At 36.9% G+C, this 27,926-nt stretch overlaps 3 protein-coding genes across 4 annotated transcripts; 2 read left to right on the plus strand and 1 right to left on the minus strand.

Moving 5' to 3' along the window:
* Positions 1–2,760: 2,760 nt before the first annotated feature.
* On the plus strand, positions 2,761–11,596 carry LOC126854965 (uncharacterized). Its single transcript, XM_050602187.1, has one exon. The coding sequence runs from the start codon at positions 4,241–4,243 to the stop codon at positions 5,945–5,947; it is 1,707 nt and encodes a 568-aa protein (XP_050458144.1). The 5' UTR covers positions 2,761–4,240; the 3' UTR covers positions 5,948–11,596.
* A 4,540-nt stretch (positions 11,597–16,136) lies between these two features.
* On the plus strand, positions 16,137–25,559 carry LOC126854853 (uncharacterized). 2 transcript variants are annotated; one of them, XM_050601978.1, is made up of 8 exons: positions 16,137–16,257; positions 19,162–19,352; positions 19,483–19,678; positions 22,048–22,370; positions 22,524–24,034; positions 24,116–24,514; positions 24,725–25,107; positions 25,194–25,559. In XM_050601978.1, the coding sequence occupies exons 2-8, from the start codon at positions 19,240–19,242 to the stop codon at positions 25,548–25,550; spliced, it is 3,282 nt and encodes a 1,093-aa protein (XP_050457935.1). In that variant the 5' UTR covers positions 16,137–16,257; positions 19,162–19,239; the 3' UTR covers positions 25,551–25,559. The 2 variants fall into 2 exon arrangements, with proteins under 2 accessions (XP_050457935.1, XP_050457928.1); XM_050601971.1 differs by having other exon boundaries at positions 16,144–16,469.
* Positions 25,560–26,008: 449 nt separating this feature from the next.
* On the minus strand, positions 26,009–27,741 carry LOC126855016 (protein HGH1 homolog). Its single transcript, XM_050602290.1, has 6 exons — positions 27,513–27,741; positions 27,159–27,393; positions 26,844–27,077; positions 26,480–26,764; positions 26,235–26,396; positions 26,009–26,157 (listed from the first exon to the last, which is right to left on the minus strand). The coding sequence occupies exons 1-6, from the start codon at positions 27,595–27,597 to the stop codon at positions 26,052–26,054; spliced, it is 1,107 nt and encodes a 368-aa protein (XP_050458247.1). The 5' UTR covers positions 27,598–27,741; the 3' UTR covers positions 26,009–26,051.
* Positions 27,742–27,926: the final 185 nt, after the last annotated feature.

The following is a 27,926-nucleotide window of genomic DNA, read 5'->3' on the forward strand; positions in this document are numbered from 1 at the left end:
TCAATATTATAAATCGCAATTTTATCACAGATTAATCATAATTTTATAAGATTAAGTTTTAAGAAACTTAAAAGAATTTTTTAATTTCTTTTTTATTTGCGCAGAAATCAAGTTATTTTTTCCATAAGAATCAAAATTAATTTATAGCTGCTACTTTAAATATTCTTTTGCCTTTTATACAATATTGTCTTATAAATTTTATTTAAAGAGTTATTTCCAATATTTCCAATACAGAGATCTTTTATTAAAAAAATGGTAAGATATTGAAGTTATACATTTTTAATTTTTAAACAAGAGACTTGTGTTGTGTTGTGTTTGTCATAGTGTACATAACGGTTTAAACATTACACAGAAAAAATAGCAATTATTAATCAGCAAGTCAGTCACCAAACGTCGTCGAACATATATTCAAGATATCGCGCAGAAAGGGGATGAGTAACGCACTTGAAAAGAGGAGAGATTGGAGAGGATTTCTGGACAGAGAGGTGATTGCACTGTACACAGCGTTTGGAGTCTTTGTAATTAACGTGACGATGACCCACTAACCCACTGCACAATCGATTTTCGTTCAGCAGTTTCAGACAAATGCTTTTTTTGTATACAGATTTCTATCATAAATGTTTTGAGAGATTATGAAGAACTTATGATTTATATTTTTTTTATCAAAATTATAGATTCGCTAAGATATTTATCATAATTTCAGAGTTGTGATTTATGCATCGCGGATTTTAAATTATACGCACCAGTCGTCCTTCGAGGCATATCGAAAAAAAATGTCGAAGGTCGACATTCCTGAATCCTGAAATATATATTTGAATGATTCCGAATAAAATCAACGTGCGTACTGATTAGTTATTTCGGATCATTCCTTTTTTTCGGACATTTTCAAAGAAATACCGCAGATATGTAAGGATCTTTGTTTCTAACTTTTTTTTTTAGTAAAAAGTGTATCATTTTTCTGATACAATAAAGAAAATAAAAATAGTTATATCTAATTCCAAAAAATATTTGTATCCAAAAAAGATCATGAAATAAGATAAAATGAACAGTCTTCATAAACGTTTACAATTTATATTTTCAAGTTTTTAGTTTCAGTATTTAAATTTTCTAGAATCTCTTTTAATCTCTCAAAAGTAAATTTTAAAGAATGCAAAGCAAGAAATCTTTGATCTCTCGAATTTCAAGTTTGCATCTTTATGTCGCCATAAAATCGTAATACAGTTATATGCAACAGTATTCAAGTTAATTCGTACGTTTTATGTCGAACGGAAATGACTCCGTCATATTCGCTCTGCTTCTAAATATGTCAGTTATGCGAAAAGATTCCAGAAGAATTCCCACTGAAAAATGTAGACATTGGGCCACGGTCAGGGTTCCGGTCACGCGACCCTGATTCCGCGTCTCCGCGATTTCACGCTCGCGACACAAACCCACTACTGCATTTTCTCGTCTTTCTGTCGATCCACGGTTAATTACATGCAAAACTTGTTAATATCCTCGTCGTCGTTTCATTTTTATACGATGAAAACGAATAATTATGCGAGAAATATTATATCGTTCCTGCTATATAACAGTTTATATTGGCAAAAAGCGCAGTCGGAAAAAAAATGACATGTTACATAAAAGTATCGAAACATCTCGTTCTTTGATTAAAGGAAATATATAGTTACGTAATAATTAATTAAGAAAAGAAAAAAAAATTACATCTAATTTTAATATAATTTTGCGGAAATAGAATTATTGCTATTTGCATGTAGATATATTAAAAATATTCTGTAGTTAAGAACGTAGAAAATTCTACATTTGTCGACTCATTAAAAAAGATATTATTTACATAGAATTATTTACAGAATTAATTATAATAAAGCCGAATATCTAAATATAGATGATAGATAAGGATGATCCGTTCTTCTACTTGTTATTCGTCATTTGGTTTAAATTCAAATTGTTGCGCAATAAATTCGTGATTTCGCCTTCGTGGCCATGTTCTGCTTCGTCGATATGAAGAGCGACCTGGAGACCTCAAATCCCTCTCATCAAAAGAGAATCATCCGCTTCCCGTGCTCTGGCGACTCGTGTGCGAAAAACATGCACCAGAGCTTCTCCTTCACGGTACCTACGCAATCTCTGACCTATAAAGGGCAACGTATATGCAGCTTACAAACCGCACGCCACGAGTGTTCGACTCCGCAGACACCTTTGATAAGCGATAAATATGAAGACATGCATGCATAAAAGTATATCGTTTTACCTTTGCGTTATTAGACACATTCTAATAATTAAAATTTAAATCATAATTTCATTTCTACAACATTATAATTTCAATATTATAATTACAATATTTGCAATTATAACGTTATATTTCTTCTGAGGGATGTTATAACATTAACAGCGTTGAAAATTCAGCTCTCTTGCTATATTTTAGATACATATGAAATTTCTGCGAGCCAAAATATTTTCTCGAATCAACATAACGATTCAAAATAATACATTACGTCATTCGCAAGAAAAGGGAAATGTCATTAATGTACCTATGTAAAATCGAATCAAATGTTCATTTTCCTCGACACAATTTCCGCTCCCCCCGTGAATGACAAGGTGCTCACCGTCGAGAAGGTAAATACGGTGACACCATCAGAGCCTAGAGAAAGACTCAACGATGAAAAACCCGATGGAAGAGAGTGGGGTCTTGGAGTAAAATGGAGTGGGGCTCAGTCTCGAAGTCTCACGCCTTCCACCAGTTCTCAGTCCAAAGACGAACGCACTGGCGGGTAGTGCTTCGCTGTTTCGCTTGAAATCACCCGTGCGTGTGTGCGTGTAAGGGTGTTCGTGTACGCGCGCGCGCGTGCGCGAGCGTAAAACGGTGAACATACAACCCCCAAAGACAATGACAAAGTCGATCTTGAAGCCACGTTTGCATCGTTCTTTTTGAGCTATTAGCCGTTTTCGCACGTAAGACATTGGTCACTCAAAAGCGTCGAGTCGATAGTTGAACGAGAGCAGTCTCCGCCATTTTCGCCGATTCCACGCGAGGAACCCCGATGAGACTCACTCCGGTCCTGGTACAGTGGTTTGCGCGGCTGACGCCTACGGCCGCACCTCTGAATTCCACAAACACCAACACATGACCTGCGAAGATAGTTGTTAAAATTCTCGCCGCCGGGCATCATTCGGTTATTTTCTCCGTTTCAAAGTGTTCGAGTCGACCTGGCCGCGCGAGTGTATACATATACCAAGTGTGCGTGTATGACAGAAGGTACACGTGCAGGTGCGTTGGTGAGGGACTTGGTGTGCGACGCCACTGCGCCGCATACCAGTGAGGCCCCGGCTTCGGTAGGGAGGGATAGAAAAGCCTAGAGTGAATTGAAAAGAAACGACAGAGACGGAGAACGAGAAAGGAGGGGAGGGGGGCGTGTAGAAGGTAGAAGGACAAAGGGAAAAAAAGCAAAGAAGAGACTGAAAGATAAAGTCAGACACAGACGAGAGAACAGAAAAGAAAAAGAGAGAAAGAGAGCAAAGGGAGTCCGATACAGGTAGAGGGACTCGCAAGAAGGCGGCCATAATGGCCTGACGCGATCTTGAGCGATCGGCTACAGCTGCTGCGAAATATCCGTGCCGCCGAGTTCCTCTCGCCGTTGCTGCGCGCAGCATATTTTGCAACATCGTGCTGCGAACACATCGTATATGCGGCCTCTGTCTGCCTTTGGAAAGCAGCGGATTACTACGTAATCAGCTGCGAGGAGTGTTACCGAGCGGAGTCTCGTGTTATTCGCTGCCGAGAATGTGTCGCATGCCTTGCATACACACTTAATAAGTTTCTGAGTCACGTCCGCGACTCGGCAAACGCGCGTGAGAAGGAATTCGCCGGTTGGTAATTAACGTTCAGGAAGATCCATATCTTCGGATGTCGTTGCCATCATTGAGAAGATCGATGCTTATCGTGGGACCAACGTACCTCGCATTGAAATCTCCGAAAGGTTTCTCCTTTCAAAGCAATTCTGCTCCATATCAAATATCGCTTCTATAACAACGCGTGTCTGAGTTACATAAAATAATTTGTTAAACAAACTTTCTGCCGAAGTTTTTTTCAAGTCAGAATCAAACAAATTTTTAACGTATATATGTAAGTAACGTATATATGTAAGCAATTTCTAAGACGAATTATTAATACAATAAATTCTAATCGTGATTTTTTTTATCGCGGAATTAATCTTTAAGTTAATTACGAACCAAATTAAAGATGAGGGGAGCTAATCAGGATACGGCGACACCATATTGTCGATGCAGAGTACTCTATCTAGGTAGCTCGGTACCTCACGCAAGCAAAGAGGGACTTCTGGGTGTCCAGGAACCTTTAAGAGAGCTCTATCCGGAGCAGGGTGCACTGGGCGCACGCGGAATCGATTCCTGGCTAAGCGTTTGGAGCAACGGTTTACTATTGGAGAATGTCGACGAACATCGTAAGAAGGTCACGCGGTTCTTTCCTATCGATGCGCTTCATTACTGCGCCGCGGTCAGACACGTCAAAGGTGGAAACAGCGATTCATCCAGTACGCGCTTCTTGCCGTTGGACTCACCGTTTGCGCGAACACCCAGTGCCAATCATCCGCCCTTGTTTGCCGCCGTGTTACGAAGAACGACCGGCATTAAAGTCCTCGAATGTCACGCGTTTATTTGCAAGCGAGACATGGCAGCCAACGCCCTGGTAAGGTGTTGCTTCCACGCTTACGCCGACAGTAGTTACGCAAAAGGCCTGGAGCCGTCATCGGCGACAACCAATGGAATTACCACGAGTCATCAACAATCAAACAACAGTCTATATCATACTCTAGGTGGCTCAAGCACCACTTTAGACAGTCCTCAAGCGACTCGTTTGGATACGACGTCGACTGACGACTTGAGCCTGTATAACGGCGACGAGAATCACAAGGTCTGGGCGAAGGGTCGCGATGAAGTTGACGCTCTTTATCAGGAACAAGGCACCCTGCGAAGCACCAAGGGATCCAGGCCTCGTCAATTGATTGCCCCCCCGCCGCCGCCACCACCGCCGCCTCCTCCCCCGCAACCCTTATTGCTAGAGGAATCTTCCTCTTCTTCCGCGCGACGAAAAACTAATAAAAAATTGAAGAAAATGAAGACCCGTTCATTACACGAAGATGCATTACAGCAGCATCAACAGCAGCAGCAATTTCTCCATCATCAGTTTCATCAAGGCGTATATGCCAATGGGCATGGACATCATACTTTGGGTCATCCAATCAGGCAGCAACACTACCATCCTCATCCGCTACCACCCAGTAGTCGATCCGTCGCCGGTACTCTAGCTAGACCGACGCCGGTGCTTTTAGTACCAGCAGCCACCTTGCCGCGCAAGAGTCATCATCATTCGCGTTTGAGACCGATTCCGGCTGCGACACCCATAGTACCGATCTATGCTCCTTTACCGGTAGTGCCACCGTCCGCAGCACCAACGACAGCCATTTATCCGGCAGGCACGTATGGCACCGCTGGAAACAGAAGCAGAAGACATCCGGAGACAGATAACTCGACCTTAAGCACATCCAAAAGATTAGCTGCTTCTCACGCCGATCTTACCGCGCCGGAAATCGCCCGGCAGGCAGATAGTCCGGAGAACGAGTCTCGCTTTGGTACCGGCATATATCGGCGGAAGGGTCATCTGAACGAAAGAGCCTTTTCTTACAGCATCCGTGCCGAACATCGGAGCAGGAGTCATGGTAGCCTAGCCTCTTTGGGTTTTAGCGCTCAGAACGGCAATGCGGTGCCAAAAGAAGAGAAAAAGGATCGTGAGATCGCTCAGCTGGTTGCCGGATTAAGTCTAAATGAAGGCTCGGAGCGAACGCAGGCTTCAAATTCGAGGGGAGGATATCCTCATCATCATCAACAACAGCAGCAGATACAACCGCTGCCTAGGCCGAGACCCCGTTAGAATCATTACCTGAGATTGACCTGCAGTGTCAAGCTGTCGAGAAATTTCTAAGTGATTCAAAGCGAATTCTAAATATATTTCAGAAGACGAAAAAAACATCATTAAAATAGCGCTTTTAACCTTGATGTGAAATTGACATATGTGTTCACCTTGTTAAATGCCTCTCTTTATTAGATAATTTATTGTCGTAAATTCAGTTGATTATTCTACTAATCTTCTATTGTTAAAATGCTAAAAATAGACGAACATGATGCATTTGAGTGCCTAAATAACTCTTAATGATTACAAAAATAATAATTAATAATAATTATTTAATCATAAAAATTCTCTCTTCTTGAGAATTCTCTTCTTTTATTTACTGATGGTGCTGCTGTTGGATGATTGTTCAACAATGAATCTCACTTTTTCCGGTCGATCGCGTTGACGCAAGAGCGATTTTGTCTGGATTAACAAACATCTCTTTGCAACTTACTTTTCCAAGCGTGACACTAGTGTTACAACGATTTTCTGTTCTGTCATCGTGTAAAAAAAATTTCAACGCAAAAAGTTGAAATTCTAATATTCCATAGCAAAGTTTATCTAACAGTGTTATAGCAACAGACATACTTTAAATTATGCTTCTTAATTAACAATACCGAATTTTGAAAATAAAAAATGCTATAAAAGCTTTTTTTATTTTGATTATTTTCAATTTCTGATTATATTTCAAATGTATTTGAAAAATTTTATTAAATCAGATTAATGTAAAAAAAAAAATTGATGAAGCATCTTAGATCACATGATGACATAATATCTCGAGAAACGCAACAACCTTTCTATCACACGAGCTTACTAATTAGAGACTATAATTAGTGTCGCCTTACGAATGAGACAGTTCTGCTATCTGAAGCTCATTAAATGAGAGTGCGAAGCATGCAGTAGAATACTATATATTTTCTTTGCAAAAATAAATCGAAAGATTTACGAAAAAATATTTTAATGTTGCCGGTATTAGGTTATTTCCTTGGACATTTTGTGATACATTCATATTTTAAATATCAAAAAAATTTCAATCGCATTTTAATTTTTATTTTGTCATATATAATTAACTAAAACATTTTACTTTTTTACAAATAGTATATAATATTTTAACTAAATATATTATAATTGAAATCTATATTATAATTGAATATGCATATAATATTTCATATAATTTGAGACAAAAAGTATAAGTCAAGTAAGATGTGACATAAAAAACAGATCAAAGTCTGATTAAAGAAAAAATTCCGATAATTATATCCGCGAGAAAGATACGCGAGTTACATCTACCGAGAAAAATGTCCTTGGTTATGACATTTTGCGGCCGACACGCTTTTATTGTAACGTATTAGTACTAATGTCGTAGATAAAGATTTAAACGCAAAAAGAATCTCGTCGATACCGGCTTTGAGATGTGAATTTTTCACAGCGCTTGAAAGACTTTTAAAAGTCATCACACGTCTGAATATATTTATATGATATGAATATATTTATATTATATGTATGCTTATTACCGTGTGTTTGTCAACTTGTTTTTAATATTGTCGATGAAAGAATTATACTCGACCTTTCAAAAGTTGAAGCAAGTTACTTTGCAAAAACATGTTTTTAAAGATAGGAGATGATTATGTCGTATTATAAAAAATTAATTCTGCCTATAATACTGATGCAAATGCGCTCACCGATTAAAAATACTTAATGCGTCGAAATTTTCGTGTACATGTCAAAAGATCTTAATTATTCAGACGCTACGCTACAATTAACACTTTCGTTTTAATCACCTTGTCCTGTGGTTACGTAAATTATATCATTCTAATGCTGTTTATGAATCCTTGAAACTCCAAATATCCAAATTTTGTCAACGTCGCAGATTTAGTTTCTTTAATTTAAAATATCATTTAAAAATATAAATGACGCGCTGCGAATATTTTAAATAATTCATATACGTGTTATTCAATGAATAATTTAGTCAGAAAGTATGTAAAAACAATTGTCCGTTATTATGTAACTAATATTCAAATGCTGCTCAGAAGAGCGTTTCTTCTTCGATCGGTACGTCACCAAGCGCGTCGATTATGAACGATAAAAAAAGATTTCACCTTTCGCCGTAAATTTCTCCGAGCGGTATAACAATAGACGTTATGCAGAAAAATGTCGACAAAGAGTGTACAACCAAAAAAATTAACAATTAAATTTCATAAGTTTCGTAACTTTTACGAGATATTGAAAAATTGTATTTAAAATTGTATTGGAAATAACTTTAATAATATATTTGCGACATTTCTCTTTTTCATAAGCGATAAAAAAACAGTAAAAACGAAAATAATCTTTAGATTTTCAACGAATGCATTGCGAAATTGAAAAATATTTTTGTCGTTCCGAGTTAGTGTTCGATTAAAAAAATAATATTTATGTAGAAATTCAGAATGATAGTCAACGATGCCGTCTTAGGCATCGTCGGTTATAAGGTGGCATTGTGGCTATTTAATCGATGCCTTCAAACAGAAAGTTGCAACGACACGTAGGCATCGTTAATGCGTCATCGCTGATTCTCGTTCACAGCGGAAGTATTATGTAAATCGGAAAACTGCAAGCAGCATTTCTTTAGAGAACGTTTCTTTTATAGAATCTTTTATAGAGAACGTTTTTACATCATCAGAAAAAAAAGCCATAAGTCATATTCCTGATTACGTGCCTAACGAGCGATTAAATATCGCCACATTAAATTACAGTCAATTATCTGACGATCAATTATCTAATTGTAAAAAAAGAAAGGCATTTGAAAATTCAAACACGACAATCGCATGGAAGCAAATATAAATTCCACGTCACTGATTATTATCGTGCACGCCAGGCGTACACAACAGGCGCGCGAAGGATGCACACTTTATTAGTCACCTGACTATCGTTACCACGTTGTTTCCACGTCAAGGCTGCTACGCGGTTATAACATAATTCTCTCACAATCAGTTCTTTTTTTACCGCGCTCTTTCTAGACATCCAAACAACTTTGCGACTCTTGATAAAAATGTATGTCGTCTATGGCAAGGACTATTATATTGCTGTAGCTACTATAGTTGCTGAAGTAGAAAGTGAGTGTAAAATATTTATGAACCGCACATCACGTGAGTGCGCATTCGAGTATAGATACGAGTACAGTGATATAGATCATATCTATATAAAAATATTTATCAAATAAGCCAGACAAAGTTATAATTAAGTAAACATGCCATTAAATTGCGCGCAGAAAGATCAGGCGGAGTCTCGGTTCTGGTCGACACAAATAACGATTACAAATAGAAAAATGCATAGGGAGAGAAATTTATATCTATAATCATATTTATAAATATAAATTTTTTGCCAAACATGAAATATATATTTATTTTATTAAGAATTTATTGATTTCGAGCAAACAAGAAAGAGATCTAATAAAATATAAAATATTTTATTGAAATTTTTCAACGAGTACCACGTACGAATGAAGGAACGAATTTTAAAGCAAATTTCGATGCCGGGCATCACGCTTGCTCGGACACGAGACGCGTTATTTCACTTATGGTGCATTATATGTACTATGCACGCGAATCTTTCCATCGTTGTCGTCGTCGTTGACTACATTCCGTTCCCCCGTGTAATTTTCAGGGTTAACCGCAAATGTTGTACGCGATACTCTAGTTTCAGAATTGCAACACACAACCGGTAGAATGCAAATCACCTTGATTGGCAGTTCAAATGGAGCGCGCTTCCTCTCCCGCGATAAAAATGCTTTTTAATCATTTCATTATTTCCGAACGAATCGAAAGTTGGATTTAAATGTTTAGACAACATTCTCCAAGAAAGTCTGGAGCGCTCTGGATGTTCTGTGTGTATGAGAAAAACTACTGAATTATTAGACTGTAACATATTTAAAAAAAGAGAGAGAGAGAGAAAGAAATGCGTCGGTGAAACAATCTTAAAGTTGATTCGCATGAGACAAAAAATTTTGTCTTGATAGAACGAGAAATAATAAGATTAAAAGTGAAAGATATTTTCAAATGTTGCGTTGATAAGAATTATAATAGTAATTATTGGAATTTTTAAGAAAAAAAAATACTAAAAAAATGGCAGATAAAAAGGCCAAAAAACATAAGGACGTCCAAGAAATAATAACACGTTTTTTTTTTTAGAAACGTGTTATTTTGTTATTTTACAATTTTTTTTTATTCTTGATAGGAAAAAAGTTTGATATTTCCAAATAAATTTCCGAGGTGGGAATTTATCATCTTTCATGTATTCTAGCGTTTCCTCGCCGGAATATAGCCATTGTACTTATATATATATATAGAATAATAATAAACTTTTTGTAAGAAACAATTTATAATTTGTAATTATAGCTCGTAATATTAAAATATATAAGACGCTATAAATAGTATAAATGCTATCAATATTATCGTAGATATAGCCAGATAATGTAACCGTAAAATTATGTCGATTTAACATTCCGTACACTTGGACAATTATCATCAACCGTCTTCCATAAAGTTTCCATAAAGATTCTATATGCGCTCGTATACCAAATTGTCAAGTCAAACTAATATACCGAATACCAATGTATCCGATAATAACGTACTAACATATTACGTGCGATAATGTACCCAAATTTATTTTGCATCTATCGTTTGATAAACGAATGGCTTACAATGAATAGAACAAATAAGTATAACAAATAAAAAAAATTATATATATTGGCAAAAATACGCACAGTCGACAGACTGAAGATAATGGATTTATTTTTTTATTCTCATTATTTTAATCTCTTCTTGTTGTATTATTATCGATAATGCGTATTTTATTTCATTGTGTGTCTAGGTTTAAATAATACGCGCGTGACAAGCTGCATTACCAGTCGATCGCATAAGAGAGGACACACGTAGCGGTACACGAACGTGTCCGAGGAATAGTACATCGTTCTTCTTTTTACTTCTTATCGCCCTTTCGCCGGTTGTTGGCTGAGAAGAACACCGCCGGAAGAACGGTGCTAAGTTAAGGGGGACGAAACGCATTTGAAAGAATGCTAATGGCATCCGGATGTCGGCGCACTATTCCACGACCTTGCAGCTTTTCACAGCAAAATGAAAAATTGCATAGTTGCTTCTTGCAATGAAATAAAGATCGTCATTTCACTGGACGATTGATTGTGTATGTAGTATATATGGAATGTATGTGTGCGTGATTATGAGTATACGCAGGAACGCAACAATCTATTTAAAAACGATTGCGCCGCGCAATTATAAGACGCCTGTCACATTAATTTTATTAATCCTCGCGTCTGAGACGAGCACTGATAGGAATGTGCCATGGAGAATGCGAAACAAGACTCATTATGTTTATAACTGCGTACGGTATGCATACACGGGGCACGGCGAATGGCAAAGAATGAGGATGCATTATCTCCTCCGCCAGGAGAAAATGCGAAAATACATGACGTTGCGTAAGCCGCGCTTTTCCTTCGCGACGAAAGTGCGCCGCGGGCTAATTCCGCCGCGTGTGTGCACGCGTATACTTAGATTAATGTCATAAGAAAAATACGCATGTGAATATATTGTACACGCGTTTTGTCGCAACACAAATAAATATCATTAACTGAAAAAAGTAAATCCTTCGATTAATTGCTTAATATTTTACGACTATTCCACGTTCGTGTCAATCATCTCTCATTTGAATCTATAATTCAGTATACTCGATCAATATCACTTCATATCCTTTTCTTTATTTCGGCCGGAATAAAATAATATAAAGTTTTCAAACAAATTTTACAAAAATTTTATAAAAAAAACATAATACGATAGCAAACGCGACATTTTGTCCCAGTTATTGCAGAATTTTATTATCAGTATATCGTTATGAGTTTTATTATCAGTTATTCAATATTTCACTGCTTGATGGCTTTCACAAATCATTGTTTAGTTGGTAATAGTATGCGACCTTAACATTCTTAAACTCCTGCGATAACCTAGCGAGCTCGAACTAAAAGCTCGAATTACTGTTAGAAGGTAGTTCTATAATTTACAGTTAGTCGCGTAAACGCTCATACGAGCGTACGAACGAAAGAAGTAAAATCAGGTCAAAGATAAAATTGGTTTTTAATAATCCATTGCATGCTCATACAATCCCCCCCGACCGATTATTAGAGACTAATATTTCGTACAAAATTAATTCGTAACGGTGCTAATCCCAATATAACGGACGATCGTTTACCGCGCAAGCCGGCGTAATATGTCCTCGGCACCTATGCACGGCAATTACAACATTGATGCAATTAATTTCTACCATAGCTACCTACCTAGTCGCGTAATAATACTATTTATATCTTTATTTCTGTCATTCTTAAATATTGGGAAAAAGGTTAACACGAAGAAACGTATTCTTAACAATAAAAAATATAATGGATAATTCTGCAAATTTTCTGATTATCAGTAAAAAGAGAGATGTAATCTTGTTGTTTTATATGTTTAATTTATACGTTTTTTTTTTGTCATTAAAGTCAATAATTATCTTTGCGAATTTGCACTTTGTCATCTCTCGTTGCTTGGATGATGACAAAGGGTCCATCGAACGTTCCTTTTCGAAGGAAGCAGACTGTGTAATTGCATCGAGCATACCGCGGCGGCTGTGGCCACGAATCTGGAGTAACTGCAACGCGCGAATAAGGTCGCGAGAGTGCATCGGCGAGAGAGACACGATGGGAGGAGAGAGATTCGGAGCAAATGTGTGTAAGAGGAAACCGAAAATGCGCGTGGTTAACGAGCATGAGAGATACATACAGGAGGACTACAGGTCGTCTTGTATACTTGGTACAGTGAACGAATTAATACGCGGCCCACATCGTGGCCGAAATAATGTCTAGTATGGCCCTGCTCCAAAAAAATCCCGGACCTAATTTACGAGATAAAAGTATTACACGAAAAAAGAACCTATATATGTATATATATATATATATATATATATATATATATATATATATATATATACTTTGTTACACTCACCGGTAGATGTCGATGGTTACATCGCTTGGAAACAGCATATTTGGTGACTTTAATGAGTGATGTGCGCGCTTAATCAGTTACGATTATTAATGTTTATTGTCAGGAGATAAAAAATAATAATATCACGAGAGGTAAAAAATAAAAATATTATATCTTATACTCTTTTAATCTTGAAATATATAAAACGTTACAATTTATATATTCGTTAAAAATGCCTATCTTTTAAAACGATGCTTTATAATTTGAGGCTTCAAAAAATGTACATCTTTATTTCTGATTTTCGATAGCGCACAAAAATATTTTTAACTCTTAATGCTTTAATTACTTTCTATTTCAAATGTAGATGCTTGAATGTAGTTTCGATGCTTTACGAAGAAGTAATACGCGATTATGAGCTATGAGTGGTTTCAAAATTAGCTAACGGAGAAGCGGCATTTAAACGCGGAACTCCGCGCCTAAGAGGAGACGCGCAAAGTAACAGCTGCGAAACCTGCCTGCGTGACAAATTGATAGCCGCCAATACTTCCGCTTTAGAATGAATCCTTTCAAACGGTTTTAAATGCCCTATGCAGCCCGAGTCACCATCGAGACATCCGGCAGTTTTATACACAATGCTTACGATTTAATCGTTGACATAAAAGATGAATAATATTAGTTTATGGTATAGTAGACATATTCGACAATTACAAGAGTAATTTAATAATTAATAATATTTTCATTACTGTGTGTGAGGAAAAATCAATTTATTAATTTTTTAATAAAAATGTTAGGCTATTAATATCTTCCCTCAAAATTATTATTGTAGCCTACTTTTTTAGAAATAAATGCTTCTAATAAATACTTAACCAGTTCGACATACCAGTTTGCAATGGTAAGAAGTAAAGTGCAGTTTACAGAGACAAATATAGAACGAAAATTAACCATCGATTTGATAAACTAGTTCCTATGAAAATAATGGTGCAAAATTGTACTATCGTCTAATCGCGACAGAGTTATTTGATTCCAGTACAATACTCGCAATGATTTTCAAAAGATGAACAACAGATGCGAGATTGCCTTCATGAGAGCCTGACTTACCGCTAAAGTAAAATATTCTGCGGCTATGAAGCATATGCCACCTGTTGTTGACTGAACGATACCTACGAGAAGATCGTGTGTGATGTATAAAACCGATATTTATTATGCTGGTTCTATCTATAACGGATCATCTCCATCGATCTTGAAGGAAACATGGTTCATTTTGCAAATTTTCTGGTTGAAGGATATGTCGCATCTCTTCGTCTCTCTATAATCTAATGTAAACAGTTAATTGTTTTTCCATATTTTATGTTTTATTTCTATATTTAATATTCATACAATTGACCTACTATGCAGAGTGTTTGCAACATATAAATGGAATTTATACTATAATATTATAACAAATAATAAGAAATATATGTTATAATAATTTAACTGATATAGTAAACATATTAAATGCAAAAAAATGTATCTTTTAAAATAAAAAACCGCTCAATATGCGCCAGTGCTTTTGCAACAGCGTATAATTTTGTAATGCGGGTAAAACGAAGATAATGCATAGCTTAAGCGCACCGACGGTATCTCTAAAGTTCGACTTTCTCACCATTAGCCATAAATTAATAGCAATGTGCTCGTCTACGGCTGCAACGGCTAACAATACGCGAATGAAAGTAAATTACCACAGAAATTAGCGAGGAGTAAAGCCCTATTCTAAATGAATAGATTCTGATAATTTTTATCCGTGCGTACACAAAGATTTATTAAAAATAGAAGATTTATTGTAACTCATAATCTTGTTATAAACGTATAATTATTCAATATTTATTTACCATATTTAATACCGTTTTATAAACATGATTTATTAATTTTGAAAATAATATCAATCAAATTGCGTGAAAAAAGAATGATAAATTTTACTAAACAAAGAAGCTCAAGAATAATTTATTAAATTGTCATATTCATTTATTTATTTGTCACAACTTATTTATTCCCATGGGACAAAAAATCTTTTGATAAAAAAAAAGACATCTTGACAAATAAAATATCGCGAGCTAGATACCTCGAAGGAGATGGGAGAAAAGGAGATAGACATAGAAGCGAAGAGGCAGCCGTGCAAGAATTAGACAAAGAGAGACTACACACAACCTCTGCATAGTTGGAATAACAGTACATCTCACGTTGATGCGGGGCCGCCCGGTGAACGCCATCGAAGAAGTGCGGTACCGTTACCGGTTACGACGTTACCGCATATAGCGAATGGCTTGCCAATGCCGGTGGTAATCAGTGGATTGAGACGACCATACGGTTCACCCGATCGCTCTCATCGATTCGATTGCATCTCTCTACCCCTCTCTCATTTTCTCCCCCTCCCTCCCTCTCTCTCTCTCTTTCTCTCTTCCGATTTTCTTGACTTCGATAATCCACCTCGAAACCAGCTGCAATAGTGGTCAGTCGTAATATATGATACATCAATTTTTAATCGACTTACAATTAGAGTAAAATAAAAAATGTATGAGAAAATTTAGAAATATGATATGTCTGTACCTTTTTTCATAAATGAGTAGATTAAAAAGAAAGAATTTTTTTACTTTTTTAAAATAAAAACTCGATCAGAATTTAATCGATTAAATCGATCGATTAAAATTTAAATGTTAGAATTTTTCACGAAACTGCACAGAAAATATCAATTAATAAAAAAAAATTTATCTTTTTAACGAGATTTCATATAAAAACCTCACTTATTACTCAATTTCAAAATGAAGAGACCCGTATGAATCCGAATGTGTCTCAAACAATAAGCAAAAAATTCACACTACAATATCTCTTTAAATAAATGACGAATGCAATAACAAAGAAATAAAGCGTCTCTTATCCGATAGAAGCGCCGGATATTATATGGATATATCCACTTTATCAGTGCAGTATTATTAGAACATAATTTCCGGACAGCCAACAAGAGAGTAACCGATGTTCCCCGAATGATCAAGAGTGCCTTCTTTCTCTTTTTCTCTCCTTTTCTCTCTCTCTCTCTCTTTCTCTGCCGATCTTCATCCCTCTCCTCTCGTTCGTTCCACACGAGGCGTCGACTCACCAGCTAGAGAACTCGAGCCTCTCCTGCGGAACATCCCCGGCAGTTTCGCGTCGACGGTCATCCGGATCGACTCGCCGCGGCCAAGGTCGGTAGTCGTGAAGAGGAAAATCCTCGTCGAAGGTCGTGGAGAGGAGGACGAATGAATTGAAAGGATCATCGTGAGTGAAGCTCTCGTTGTGATGCTCTCGCAAATGATGCCGGTTCGGCCAATTATCGTGATAGATTTCTCCGAATACTTGACTGTGATATGACAGCGCGAATTTATCAAACGATTAAGATCGACTCGTGTCAGGGTGGTGATTGTGTCAAAATTGGATGGCAATATTTAATTTTGGAGCACCCAAAACTTTGATTGATCGGAAACAAACAGGTATTTCGCAAGTTTAGTCTTATCGATGTTGTCACGTAATAAACATAAAGTTTATTGTAATGAGGAAAATGAGTATCTCTTATTTTATGACGTGATAATAGAGCTTTGATAATAGGGCTCTCAATTACGTCAATATATTTCATACATTCTAATTTGACAACAAATGAAGATACATATTATGTGCGATGGAAGAATATGGAAATTGCTCTTCGCAAAAATTATAGAAATTTTACTCTGCATTTGATTACTTATATCTTATTAAAGTAAATAGATTTTATGTGTATGTATATCTTAAATGAATGTACAAAATAAAATCTCTCAATAATTAACAAATTTCTAAATTAAATATATCAATTTTTAAAACCGCTAAGAAAATCGGAACCATCGATTTAATCGATACTTAAATGACGCGCTCCGAGAGATGTATATCTCACGCATGTGATTATCGGCCGGTTCGATAGCCATTAAAGCAGATGCAGGCGGGAAACGAGCCGTGAACTCGGTAATTGTAAGTTGAACGACACTCAAAATCGATCGACTAGCTCTTTTCTACGATGCATCGACACGTGATGCCGTAATCTGTGTTCGTCGACCTTAATACCGTTGCCTTAAACACCGTGGACAGCTTGACAGTTAGGAAAACGGGGAACTGCTCTCGAGAGGAATGGATGAACGCACTCGTCTCATCGATAGATGCTATCAAGCATACTTATGATTGTTTATTTCCACAACTGCATACTTATGATTGTTTTGTGTCCACAACTGCAATTTTCTCAACATTTCCGTTTGCAAATTTCGCATTCTTACGCGACGATTAAGTAAACCTTAATTTTTCAAAAGTCATCTTTATAGCTGCACAATCACAAGTCACTAATAATCGTCGATCGAGTCTAAATTCGTGCTGCTATGGTGATTACGGTAGCGTGTGGTCCGAAACTGGGTCACTGGCGTCAAGAAGCTCGTCGGTGATTATTCAGGGCCGGCTTCATGCGATGAGCAAGGAGGCAGTCTTCTCGTGTGCAGCCTCATAATGAGAATGAGAAACAACGCGTTACATATCATACAAACTATATACAGCAAAAATTAAGCGCCAAGAGAGCTACTTACGACGAGATGAGAACGCGCGGAGAGAAAATTTCCGTTTTTAATTAAACCAGTGCACACACTGTACTCTCCGAGTCGACCCTGATAATTATCGATGATTATCGCCATGCGGCCTCCACTCTTTTACGACATATTCCCCTCGATGCCGTTGCTTCGATCGATCGTAACGAATCCTGATTATAGCCGCTGTTTGGCAATCAATTTCGTCATGTAACGATCGAGAACGGCATACGCGAGGTCAACACGCGCTCAGGAGCGCGATGGAGAGGGAAAGGGGAAAAGGGGAAGACAGCGCGCATTGACAGTTATTTCACATTGCATGCGTGTATGTTGGATCTGAAGCGACATTGACACCTTTCGGAATTCATCAATCTGTTGCCCATGATACATCTGGTCCATAACTGTACTGACTAACTGTCTACAAGTATATATAGATAATTTAAAGCACGACAGCTAGTTTATATCAGACGCATAAACAAGATTAACTTTAACTTTTCACTGCAAAAGCATCACAAATGCTTTTACTGTAAAGTCTTTTTTCTGATATATATGACTTTCTTAGTAAAGTTTTGAATTAATTAATACAATTTAAGTATAAATTGCATAATTCCTGATTGAAAGAACGTCATTATAAAAACTGCAAATATATCACGCAAATTCGTGAAAACTAACATCGTATGCGAATAACAGAGCTGTTTTCTCCAAGAACGTTGTTAAAAAAAACAGCTCGCGTACGGCCTTAATGAAGAAATGCGTGCAATTTCACGAAATGCCGGTGAAATCCGAAGCAACATAGATGTGCACGCAATTTTTCTATATATTCCCGTAAATTATAATTTCTGCAGTGGCTTTAGCGATTTCTAGCTCGCGGGGTAATGACCTTAACATTATCTAATTAGCTTGATTTACATTTACATGTGTAAACATCGAATTCTAATTTTCCGAGTAGAAAGAAAACTTTCATCGCTTAGTGCATCGACCTATACGCCAACCTCGCGTTCGCATAATATCACGACATCAAGGTCCAAATTACCGCTGTCTTAATCAACCGTTTTATCTGCCACGCATCGATGAGCTCATTGTTTTGTGCATTTTCCTTTTGTCCGATCTCCGTCACTTTTATCGTTCCCATGTAAAAGTATCGGCGTATGTAAAAGTAACAGACTAACCCGGTCTCTATTCGGTTTTAATTTTTCACGCATCGCATAACGCTCGCATAGATTTAACGCATCGCGACGTTAATAGCAAGTACTACGAAAACTTGAACAGGATGATTATTTCAATTTTTTCGTAGAAAATGGCAATTTTGCAGAGTCACTCATCAAGTTAAAAATCAGCTGATCTTGTACTTTCCGATCAGTTTTAAGAATTTTTCTTCTAATATCATCAACATCGTATTTAAGTCATTCCGGAAACCTTGACTGACTCTGCAAAATTGTCATTTTCTAGGAAAATAGATAAAAATTGAAATAATCATCCTGTCCAAGTTTTTTTTACAATTCATGAAGAAATAGCATTAATTATATCATCAATTATAATAATTCTTTCGAACTTGAAAACATTTTATTGTAATGATTTTCTTTATCAGAACGAATGACAACAACGGGCAATACGACAGACAAAGGAATCTGCAAGTACATCGGGTTGTACAACATCCGGATAAATCATGTCGACTTTAGGAATATCTTGTTACGAGGATGGATTTCGATTGGGTGGCCCGCCATCGGAATGTTCCCTCAGGAGCAAGGCGCAGATCGACGCACTATTCGAAGATTCCAGGTGAATTTATCAAACTATCTTAGTCTTTAATTAATTAATCCATTATATATATATATATATATATATATATGTCCAGATCAATATCGATCTCGCACTCTCTTTTTCATTAACAATTCCTCGATCATTTCAGATCGATCTGCAGCTCCACATTGAGTGGCTGGTACGCCGGATTGTCGGTCGTCATCCCGACTAACCTCCCCGATGACTCGAGCGCTGAAGAGCAGAAAAGGGTAAACAGCGCTGTTCAGGCACGCATCGAGGCAATGTTCGCCTCGGTGGAGGCTGAAAGTGGAACGCCCGGTGAATGCGCCGCCGCTATCCTACCGGTAATGACACGAATAATTACGCACGTGGAGCATATTCTCGCAAAAGACGCTACTTTTGTTCAAGTCTCTGCCGTCTCGGAGAAGGAACTTTTGTTAGGAGGCCAGAAACCTTAATTATCATATAACGGACGAATACGCGCGTTTGCATTTTCACTTATGTTAATTCTATTGTGCATCTTGACGTATCTATCTCTTTTTCTTTTTCTTCCTCTCGTTTAAAAAATCTTGCAAATCAGCGTAACCGAATGGTCGTTCCGTTCCACTCTTGAGGGACACACCGAGTACCGTAATGAAAGACTTACCTACTTCGCCAACGAATGTGACCCTTAAGAGTACTTAATCGCCTATTTTGATGTCAAAATTAAAAGCAAAATCCCGTCAAAACTTAATGAGAAAATAATGCGAGGACCATAAAACGCGGCAATCATTATGTGCAAACAAAATATTTTGTATCCAAGTGACCCAGCTTTTCCTTCAAGCAGAAATATAATTTAACACATTCATCTATATATATGTATGTACACACCTATATACACCTATATACATATATCTTTTAATGTAATCATAATTAAATCGAATAATCAAATTCATTTTTCAATTAATTATTTAACGTTTCTTATTTCATCTCAGAAAACTAAGTAGTTTTTATTCGACTCATTTTTCATCAAAAATGGGATCTGAGATCGGTGAAAAGCTTTGTGTAAAGGAGTATTTTCCGCCTCGTAAAATCTTGCGTAAATCATCCTGATGATGTGGCGATTCCGTGTCAGAAATAAAATTGAGATCGACGTATAATTACTCGCGAACTGATTGCTTGTTAGAAAGGAAAGAATCGCGCGTTAATCTTTCAAAGAACGGAATATATAGAGAAGAGAGAAAGCAAATTATATATCCGAGATTTTTGTAACATTTAAGTTGAGATTATATCAAATCAATTTGATGCTCTATCGGACTGGCACAACTAAACGTTAAATTTTCTGTCATATTAATTAGTTTGTACACTAAGTTGACATAATATTGCTTTATAAATGCTATATAAATGAGATTGCAATACTAGATATTAAGGCATTTCTAGTAAAGAAAGAAAATGCGTTGAATAGCAATACATAAAGAAAAGACTTACAATTCTGAAATTGTAATACAAATTTTGCAATGAATTCGTATAATAAATTACATTGCAGAATGTTACAACAGATGATTGTATCAACCATCAAACTCATATTTAATTAATACGTTTCCCAAATAAAATCTCAATCTTATCTGCATTACAAATAAATTATCGATGATTTTATATTTGGTATGCATGTTGCGCCACACATTGTACAATCATAATCGCCATTGATGCATCCCGATTTGAGAAGAAGTGTCGCGATAAGTCCTTCGACTTTCCTCAGGGCGTCGATCTGGAATTTTTAATCGTCACTTTCATTCCGCGCACGTGATCCGCGAAGCGTGACAGACTTCCACAAACTATTCGGAGCGCTGAAAAATTCTCCATCAGTTGTTACGCCGGTATACGAATTCCTTTGCCGATACGGTATTCTGTTTTATAGCCTTTGAGTGCCGCACCGCAATGTTTCGCCTCGCTTCGCGCACTTTGATTGGAACTCACGAAAGAAGCTGCTGATCGATTGATAGGGTTACGTCATTTGGCGAAAGAATTCCTCTATTGTCAGCTAGGCGTGGCATCATGAGATCTGGCAGTTGTTTATCTCTTACATCGAACATTGATTTTATCCTATCTTTTTTATGGTTTTTATGAACTCGCATACCTCTTTGCATACATAAAGTAGAGCATTAAATTTTTCACAGATAATTATGATAAAAAACCGTTATTTCTTTCGTCTTGAAGAAACAGAATCCCAGACAAAATTTGAATTTTATTCGATAAATTACATATTAAAGCGGCAATAAATAAAACGGCCACACAGCAAAATTCCTCGTTTCGAGGAACTAGTTTTAGAATTTCATTGCGTTCGACATGCGCAATAAAATTCCTATATAACGATCCCACTTGTTTATCTTTGATATTGCCCATCGTGCAAAACAGGTTTCCATCGGTTTCAGCATGGCTTATACACGAGAAACGTACTTTTTATTAAGCGCTGTTTTTATATGCATATGTCAGTGTTTCAAAATATTATTTGCAATATATAAAATTTTATGTGCTATATGAAGCGTCATTGTATGTGCATTGTCATTCTCGTTGATTGCTTCATGCTATTAAAATGATACATTTTCTAATCTAACGAAACGAATTTAAATGTACATTTAATACTTGAAATTATTTGTTTTCTCTCCCTATTTCTTTTTCTTCATTAACATCCATTTCTTATATAATTAAAATATTTTGTACCTTTCTTATGTAGGTAAAATATATGGGAGCTGCTCCGGTCGGCGGACGGGTGGCGAGTGTTCGGGGTCTTCAGGAACCTCTTCGTCAGTTATTGGAACGTATAGAAGGATGTGTCAGGGCCGAGTTGGAAATCTCCAGACGTGGACTAACATTCCGCACGAGCGACGTCTGTGAGAAGAATAATCCTTTTCGCAGGATAGCGGTGTGGAGTGCCCTGAAGCTGAAATGCAAGAGAATACCATCGGGCGACGTGCACCACGCCTTCTTACCTTTAGTCGGCGATCAAGATCAAACACACACGCAGACATTGGAAAATAAACACGCTGATCTCTACAGGTCTCACAGTAACGCTATATATTTTGATGTGATTAATTTTCTTGAAAAATAAAATTTATTATTATTATATTAATTTAGAGAATGCGCATAAATCTGAGTATAAAATTAAAAATATAATTCTATATGGAATCTTGATTTTAATTTCAATTTTAGGACAATGCACGGTTTAAAAAACGAAACAGAATTATATCCTCCGATCTTCGCCGTGGTGATGCGACGACCTGGGGCTGCCAGACTCCTGGAATGTCACGGATTTGCCTGTGAATCTGAGGAAGATGCTGTAGTGGCTGCAGCCACGTTGTATCGCGCTCTTCTTGCTGATCTGGACGCGAATCGCCGACGACCGCGTCACACAAACGGTGTCGGCTGCATCAGTCTGGCCTCCGTTGCTTCCAGCGTTCGAGAACCCAGCCTCAGCAGCAGGATTAATTGTCTGCTGCCTCCGCCACCAAGACCAACTGCGCCTCATCCAGTGAGACCACCCAGAACCAAGAAGAGTTCTGTGAGTAGCTCCGTCACCGAGGACGAAGGCACAAAATCTAGTTTGCAAAAGATGCCGCGTAGAAAAAAAAAAAATTCCGATGTAAAGGCAGAAGACATTCTTGAGGCGCGTGGAAAAAGACGAGACATTAAGATCGAGAAAAGCAAATTCGGACAGAGCAATCGAGATGTTATATTGTCCAGAAACGAGGAATTACAAAATTCGAAGAACAAGACGTTTTGCACTAAGGATCAAAATTCTTTGAGAATCGAGATCGAATCTGATAAGCTTGATGAAATTTACAACATTAACGACACGAATGAAGTCTACGAAAGGCAATCCAACAAGTATGAGAAACTGTATAATCAGAACAATCCGAAGAAGGAGCCGGATTTGAAAGACATTTATGAAACAAATTATGGATCGTACAATTTAAATCGAGGGAACACTGATAATTGTGAACACCAATCATACTCTTCCAGAGCCGATAACATTTTGATGTATGATAAAGTCGATAAGACTGGAAAAAACGAGACAAATTCTAGTTACAAGCAAACCGGTAAGAAAAAAGAGAGTTCTTACAATCCGTCCATCGAAGACGCTGATAAAATCTATAATCTCGGAAAGGAGGAGATTTACATCAGCAAGAATAATAGCAGGAGCAATAAGATGAAAAGTTCTCAGGAAGACATCTTCTTTGCAAAGAACTTGAAGAAGAGTGAGCGCTATCAGTCGCGTCAGGATGGCACGATAAAACAGCAGAGACGCTCGCGAGATCCAGAAAGGATGTATTCCGGCAAAAAACCCAATAGAATCGTCACTATGGACAAACCCTTGAAAAAGGAGCAATCGGATCCAGCTTATTTGCTGAACATACCAGAATATAGTCGTCCTCGAAGAAGAAGAAGCAGAGCGGGCAGCGAACCGCCCGTCAGTCATTCGGAGAACAAACTCCTGCAAGAGAATACATTGAAGAGATCGCAGAGCGACATAGACGTCGATCGAGGCGATCTAATGACGAGAGTCGAATTACCCAGAAGAGGCAGTTTCTTGACTTCCGGAAGTACTCGGAGATCTAATAACATCAAAGGTGGCACTCCATTAGGATTCACAGAACTGTTTGACGAATTTAGAAATCAGGAGGGTTTGACCAGCGTAGATGATATTTTGGCGGCTATTATAGGTAATTGAAACTAATAATCTACGTGAAATAATAATGCAATTTTTAACAACAAGATTATATTTCTCTGTGATATTCTTTTAGATCCGGAAGGTATGTCATTCAACGATTTAAAGCCGCTCTACAAGGAATTTTTATTGAAATTGGCGGCAACCTTAACGCAAGACGAACTATATCAGAGATCCGCCAGCATCATGAGAAGACGTCGGAGACCGCAGAGACGCAGATCGAATCGTCGATCTTGTTTATTGGGGAAAGCCATCAAGAGATCTGTCTCGAGGTTGAAAGGTGGCCCCACAGAATTCACTTCTGTGATATTTCCGGCGAGAAGATTGAACGACAGTTTCGGCAGTAGTTCGTCGTGCGACATCAGAAACAACCATCGAAATCGAGTACTAGCAAGTAGACTCGGTAGGAGAAAATCCTCGTGGAAGGCGACCAAGAACGGCGCGTGTCACACTACTTCGGAGGACAGTGATACATGTATGTAGAAATATTGTAATTAAAAATTAAAGTCGATCTTTATCCAAGTTTATAAATAATTTCAGCATAATTTCCTTTTCCAATGTCTTAAAAGTATAAAACAGAGAAAAAAAATTAAAAGCATAATAAAATATAATAAATTGTTTGAATCAATACACATAGCTCATATTAATGTATGGTTGACGTATTAATAATTATAAAATTACACAGGTAGACGACTGAATCGTAACATGGGTGCCACGGCGAACAGGAGCAGCAGCGGCTACGTAAGCTGCAGCGAATGTAGCTATGACTCCGAGTCATGCACGTGCGTATCGGCGGACAAGTGTTATTGCTCGTTGTCTAGACGGATACCAGCTACATCGGTGCCTGAAAACACGGTCGTCTGCGCTTGCGACACTGATAGCTGTTCCGAGAGCAATAAGTGTTACTGCGCGAGGAAACCGATACAGCCGACCATACTAGAGCAACTTAGACAGAAAGGTATCGTGCCGTCGGAGAGTACCCTCAGCAGAGGAGATAGTCCCGAGAGGATCAAAGGCTCGAGAATGACCAACAGTCATAGTTCATCGCGCAACACCGATTTTCTTAAGGTAGCTGAAAGATTTTACATAAATTATCGATTTTTCTTTCAATTTTGCGGTCATATTAAAATGTATTTGTACGAATCTCACTTTAGACTCGATCATCGCCCATTTGCGGTAGTTCGGATAATTTGGCCTTAGATTACGATCTCTTCAGCCCAGGGAGAAGATCTCAACAGTCATCCGGTAGCGAGAAAGTTCTCGTCGTTAGTGCCAGAGATACTCAAGGCCGTTTGGTTTATGTCGGCGGCACAGAACGCGATAAAAAGTATTCCTCTCGCGGTAACGGCAGACCCGGAGCACATCACGAAGCGCTTTCCATCAAGAAAAGCGCGGAAATCGCCGCGGTCTTTGGTGCAGGAGAAAATAATCGAAACTCGAGAAGAGCTAGTAACGCATCGAGTATAAGAAGCTCGATCAGTCTCGAAGCTGGATTGGGCTATTTACCTTGACGAAAGCTTCCACAAATTATCTCCACAAAAAAGAATATCAAATAATCTCGAATATTTAAAATATTTGATATTATATTATCTACGCGTCTCGTAACAGCTTGCCATTCGTATTATCATCGGAAGAGGATCAGTCATGAACGTATCGTGATTCTGTTAGTCGTTTCAATAAATATTATAAGATATGCAACTACTTACTCGTACCTGTTTCATTTTTAGTGTATAAGTTACAGGAAACAGAAACTATTTATGTATTTTTATTCCAGTTTCAAAAAACTATGATTATTTATATGCGATAAAAACATCAAATTATTAAATATTTTTTGCTACACTGGACCTGATAGCTTATTATTAACGATAAAAAAACGGGGTAGTGCAATATGTGACAAGTACGATACAAAGAGCTGAATGTGTTATGAGAAATACCATATTTTTATAATATATTGTATGTGTATTGTGTGCAATATTTACAAAATATTATACATATTTATATTAACTTTTGCATTATGTATTGTTAATAAAGTCTTTACTCATCTTATGAAACTTCTCCGTATACTCGGACGGCACATTTACTTCCTTCAAGTTGTCTAAGCCGATTTCTTCCTCGGTTCTGCAACAAACAAAACGTATTTCTGTTCTTGCAAAAAAGTCATGATAAAGCAGAGAAAGTCTTATTCAAACATTTACTTTATCAGGACATCCACGACATTTTCACATGCTAATAAACAATTCTTGTCTTTTTCCCATTTGTGAAGTTCTCTAAGTATGATATATGTATTTTTCTCCCTCAATATTTCTCTTGCCACTTTTGTCGCACAGAGTTGGTTCAATGCTTCTAAAAGCATAAGTCTGGAGAGAAAGACATAATAATATAATATATTATTAATAAATTCTTTAACATCTCGTAAAATATGTGTCGGCTGATAATTTACCTTATATCCGGATCAGATTCTCGAGTCTTTGTTTCGGGAAGATACTGCAAATTAATTGGCAATTTATCATTATCTTCATCGTCAAATTCTTCTGGACCAGCAAGCGGTAACAATAAATATGATAATAAATCCACTTCCGAGCTCAGCAACCATTCATGATTTTCAGTATCAAAAGTACAATTTTTCAAAGTACCAATAACACCGCCTCGTCTAATTATACTATCAGAATATTCTACGAATGAAAGAAACCGTTGAATAACGCACCGATCTCGATCCATCAAATACCTGCAATAAATATAAAAATCATGTAAATCTGTGGCATACAACTGAATGAGATCTAAAATAAATCCTATTAAAAGATTACCTTCTTACATGTGACGATTGACTGAGATTGCTAAAAACAGGTCCAAGATAATGCAATTTAGCACCCATAGTATTATAGTGCTTAGCAGTAAATGCAGCCACTATTGCATCCCAAGAATAACCACTTTGTTCAATTAATGCTATGATTCTGTCTACTAAATAAAGCGGTCTAGTCATATTGGAAAGTATCATACAACATGGATCCGCCAAAGTGCTGGATTTATCCATTACAATCCTACAAAAATAGTTTATGTATATATATATATATATATATATATATATATATATATAATGGCAATTATATAATTATGTTTACCTTATACAAATTTTTATTAAATTAAGGCTATATTCTTGTTCCTTCATTGAATTGCTTGACTCTGAGATAATCAGCATCGCATTGGTTCCTGATTCATCTCCAGTAATATTTACCAATGTCAATGCAGCATCCTTTCTAATAGGAGCGGAAGAATCTTGCAGGAGAATAACAAGCTGTTTCAATATTTCTGGTAACTTCAACAAAAGTTCTCGACCATCAGCAGTTGCTGTTACGCCTATTTAAATAATGAGTGATTATCCTTTTATATAAGAAAATCAAAATATTATATAAAATATGACATGTGTTTTAAACATAAAATATTTATGTATGCAATTAAAATATACGAATACATACCGAGTATATATTTCAATGCAATAGCTTTTAAATCCAATCGTGCATCAAGACATAAATATTGAGAAATTTCTTGGAGAGATTCCATTATTAAAGCTTAACATATATGTATTTAATTTTACAACTGTTAGATTCCGATAAGTTTAATTTTTGAGAAAAATATGTGTTTATCACGTGTAGAACACGCATCCATTAATATAAATATAGCATGATTGAAATTTGCGTGAATGAATACGATGTGAGTACGCACAGCCCTCTATAGTATATACATATATATATAGTACACAATTTGTGAATGAAACTTACGTCAGTATACCATCTGACAATAAAAACTAAAATTTACATCTGTCGATAAACATATGTACAAAGTTAATTAAAAAAGTGTAATTTATATATCAAGATACAAGTTAAAAATTA

Source organism: Cataglyphis hispanica, chromosome 1 (assembly GCF_021464435.1).
Source record: "Cataglyphis hispanica isolate Lineage 1 chromosome 1, ULB_Chis1_1.0, whole genome shotgun sequence".
NCBI lineage: Eukaryota > Metazoa > Arthropoda > Insecta > Hymenoptera > Formicidae > Cataglyphis > Cataglyphis hispanica.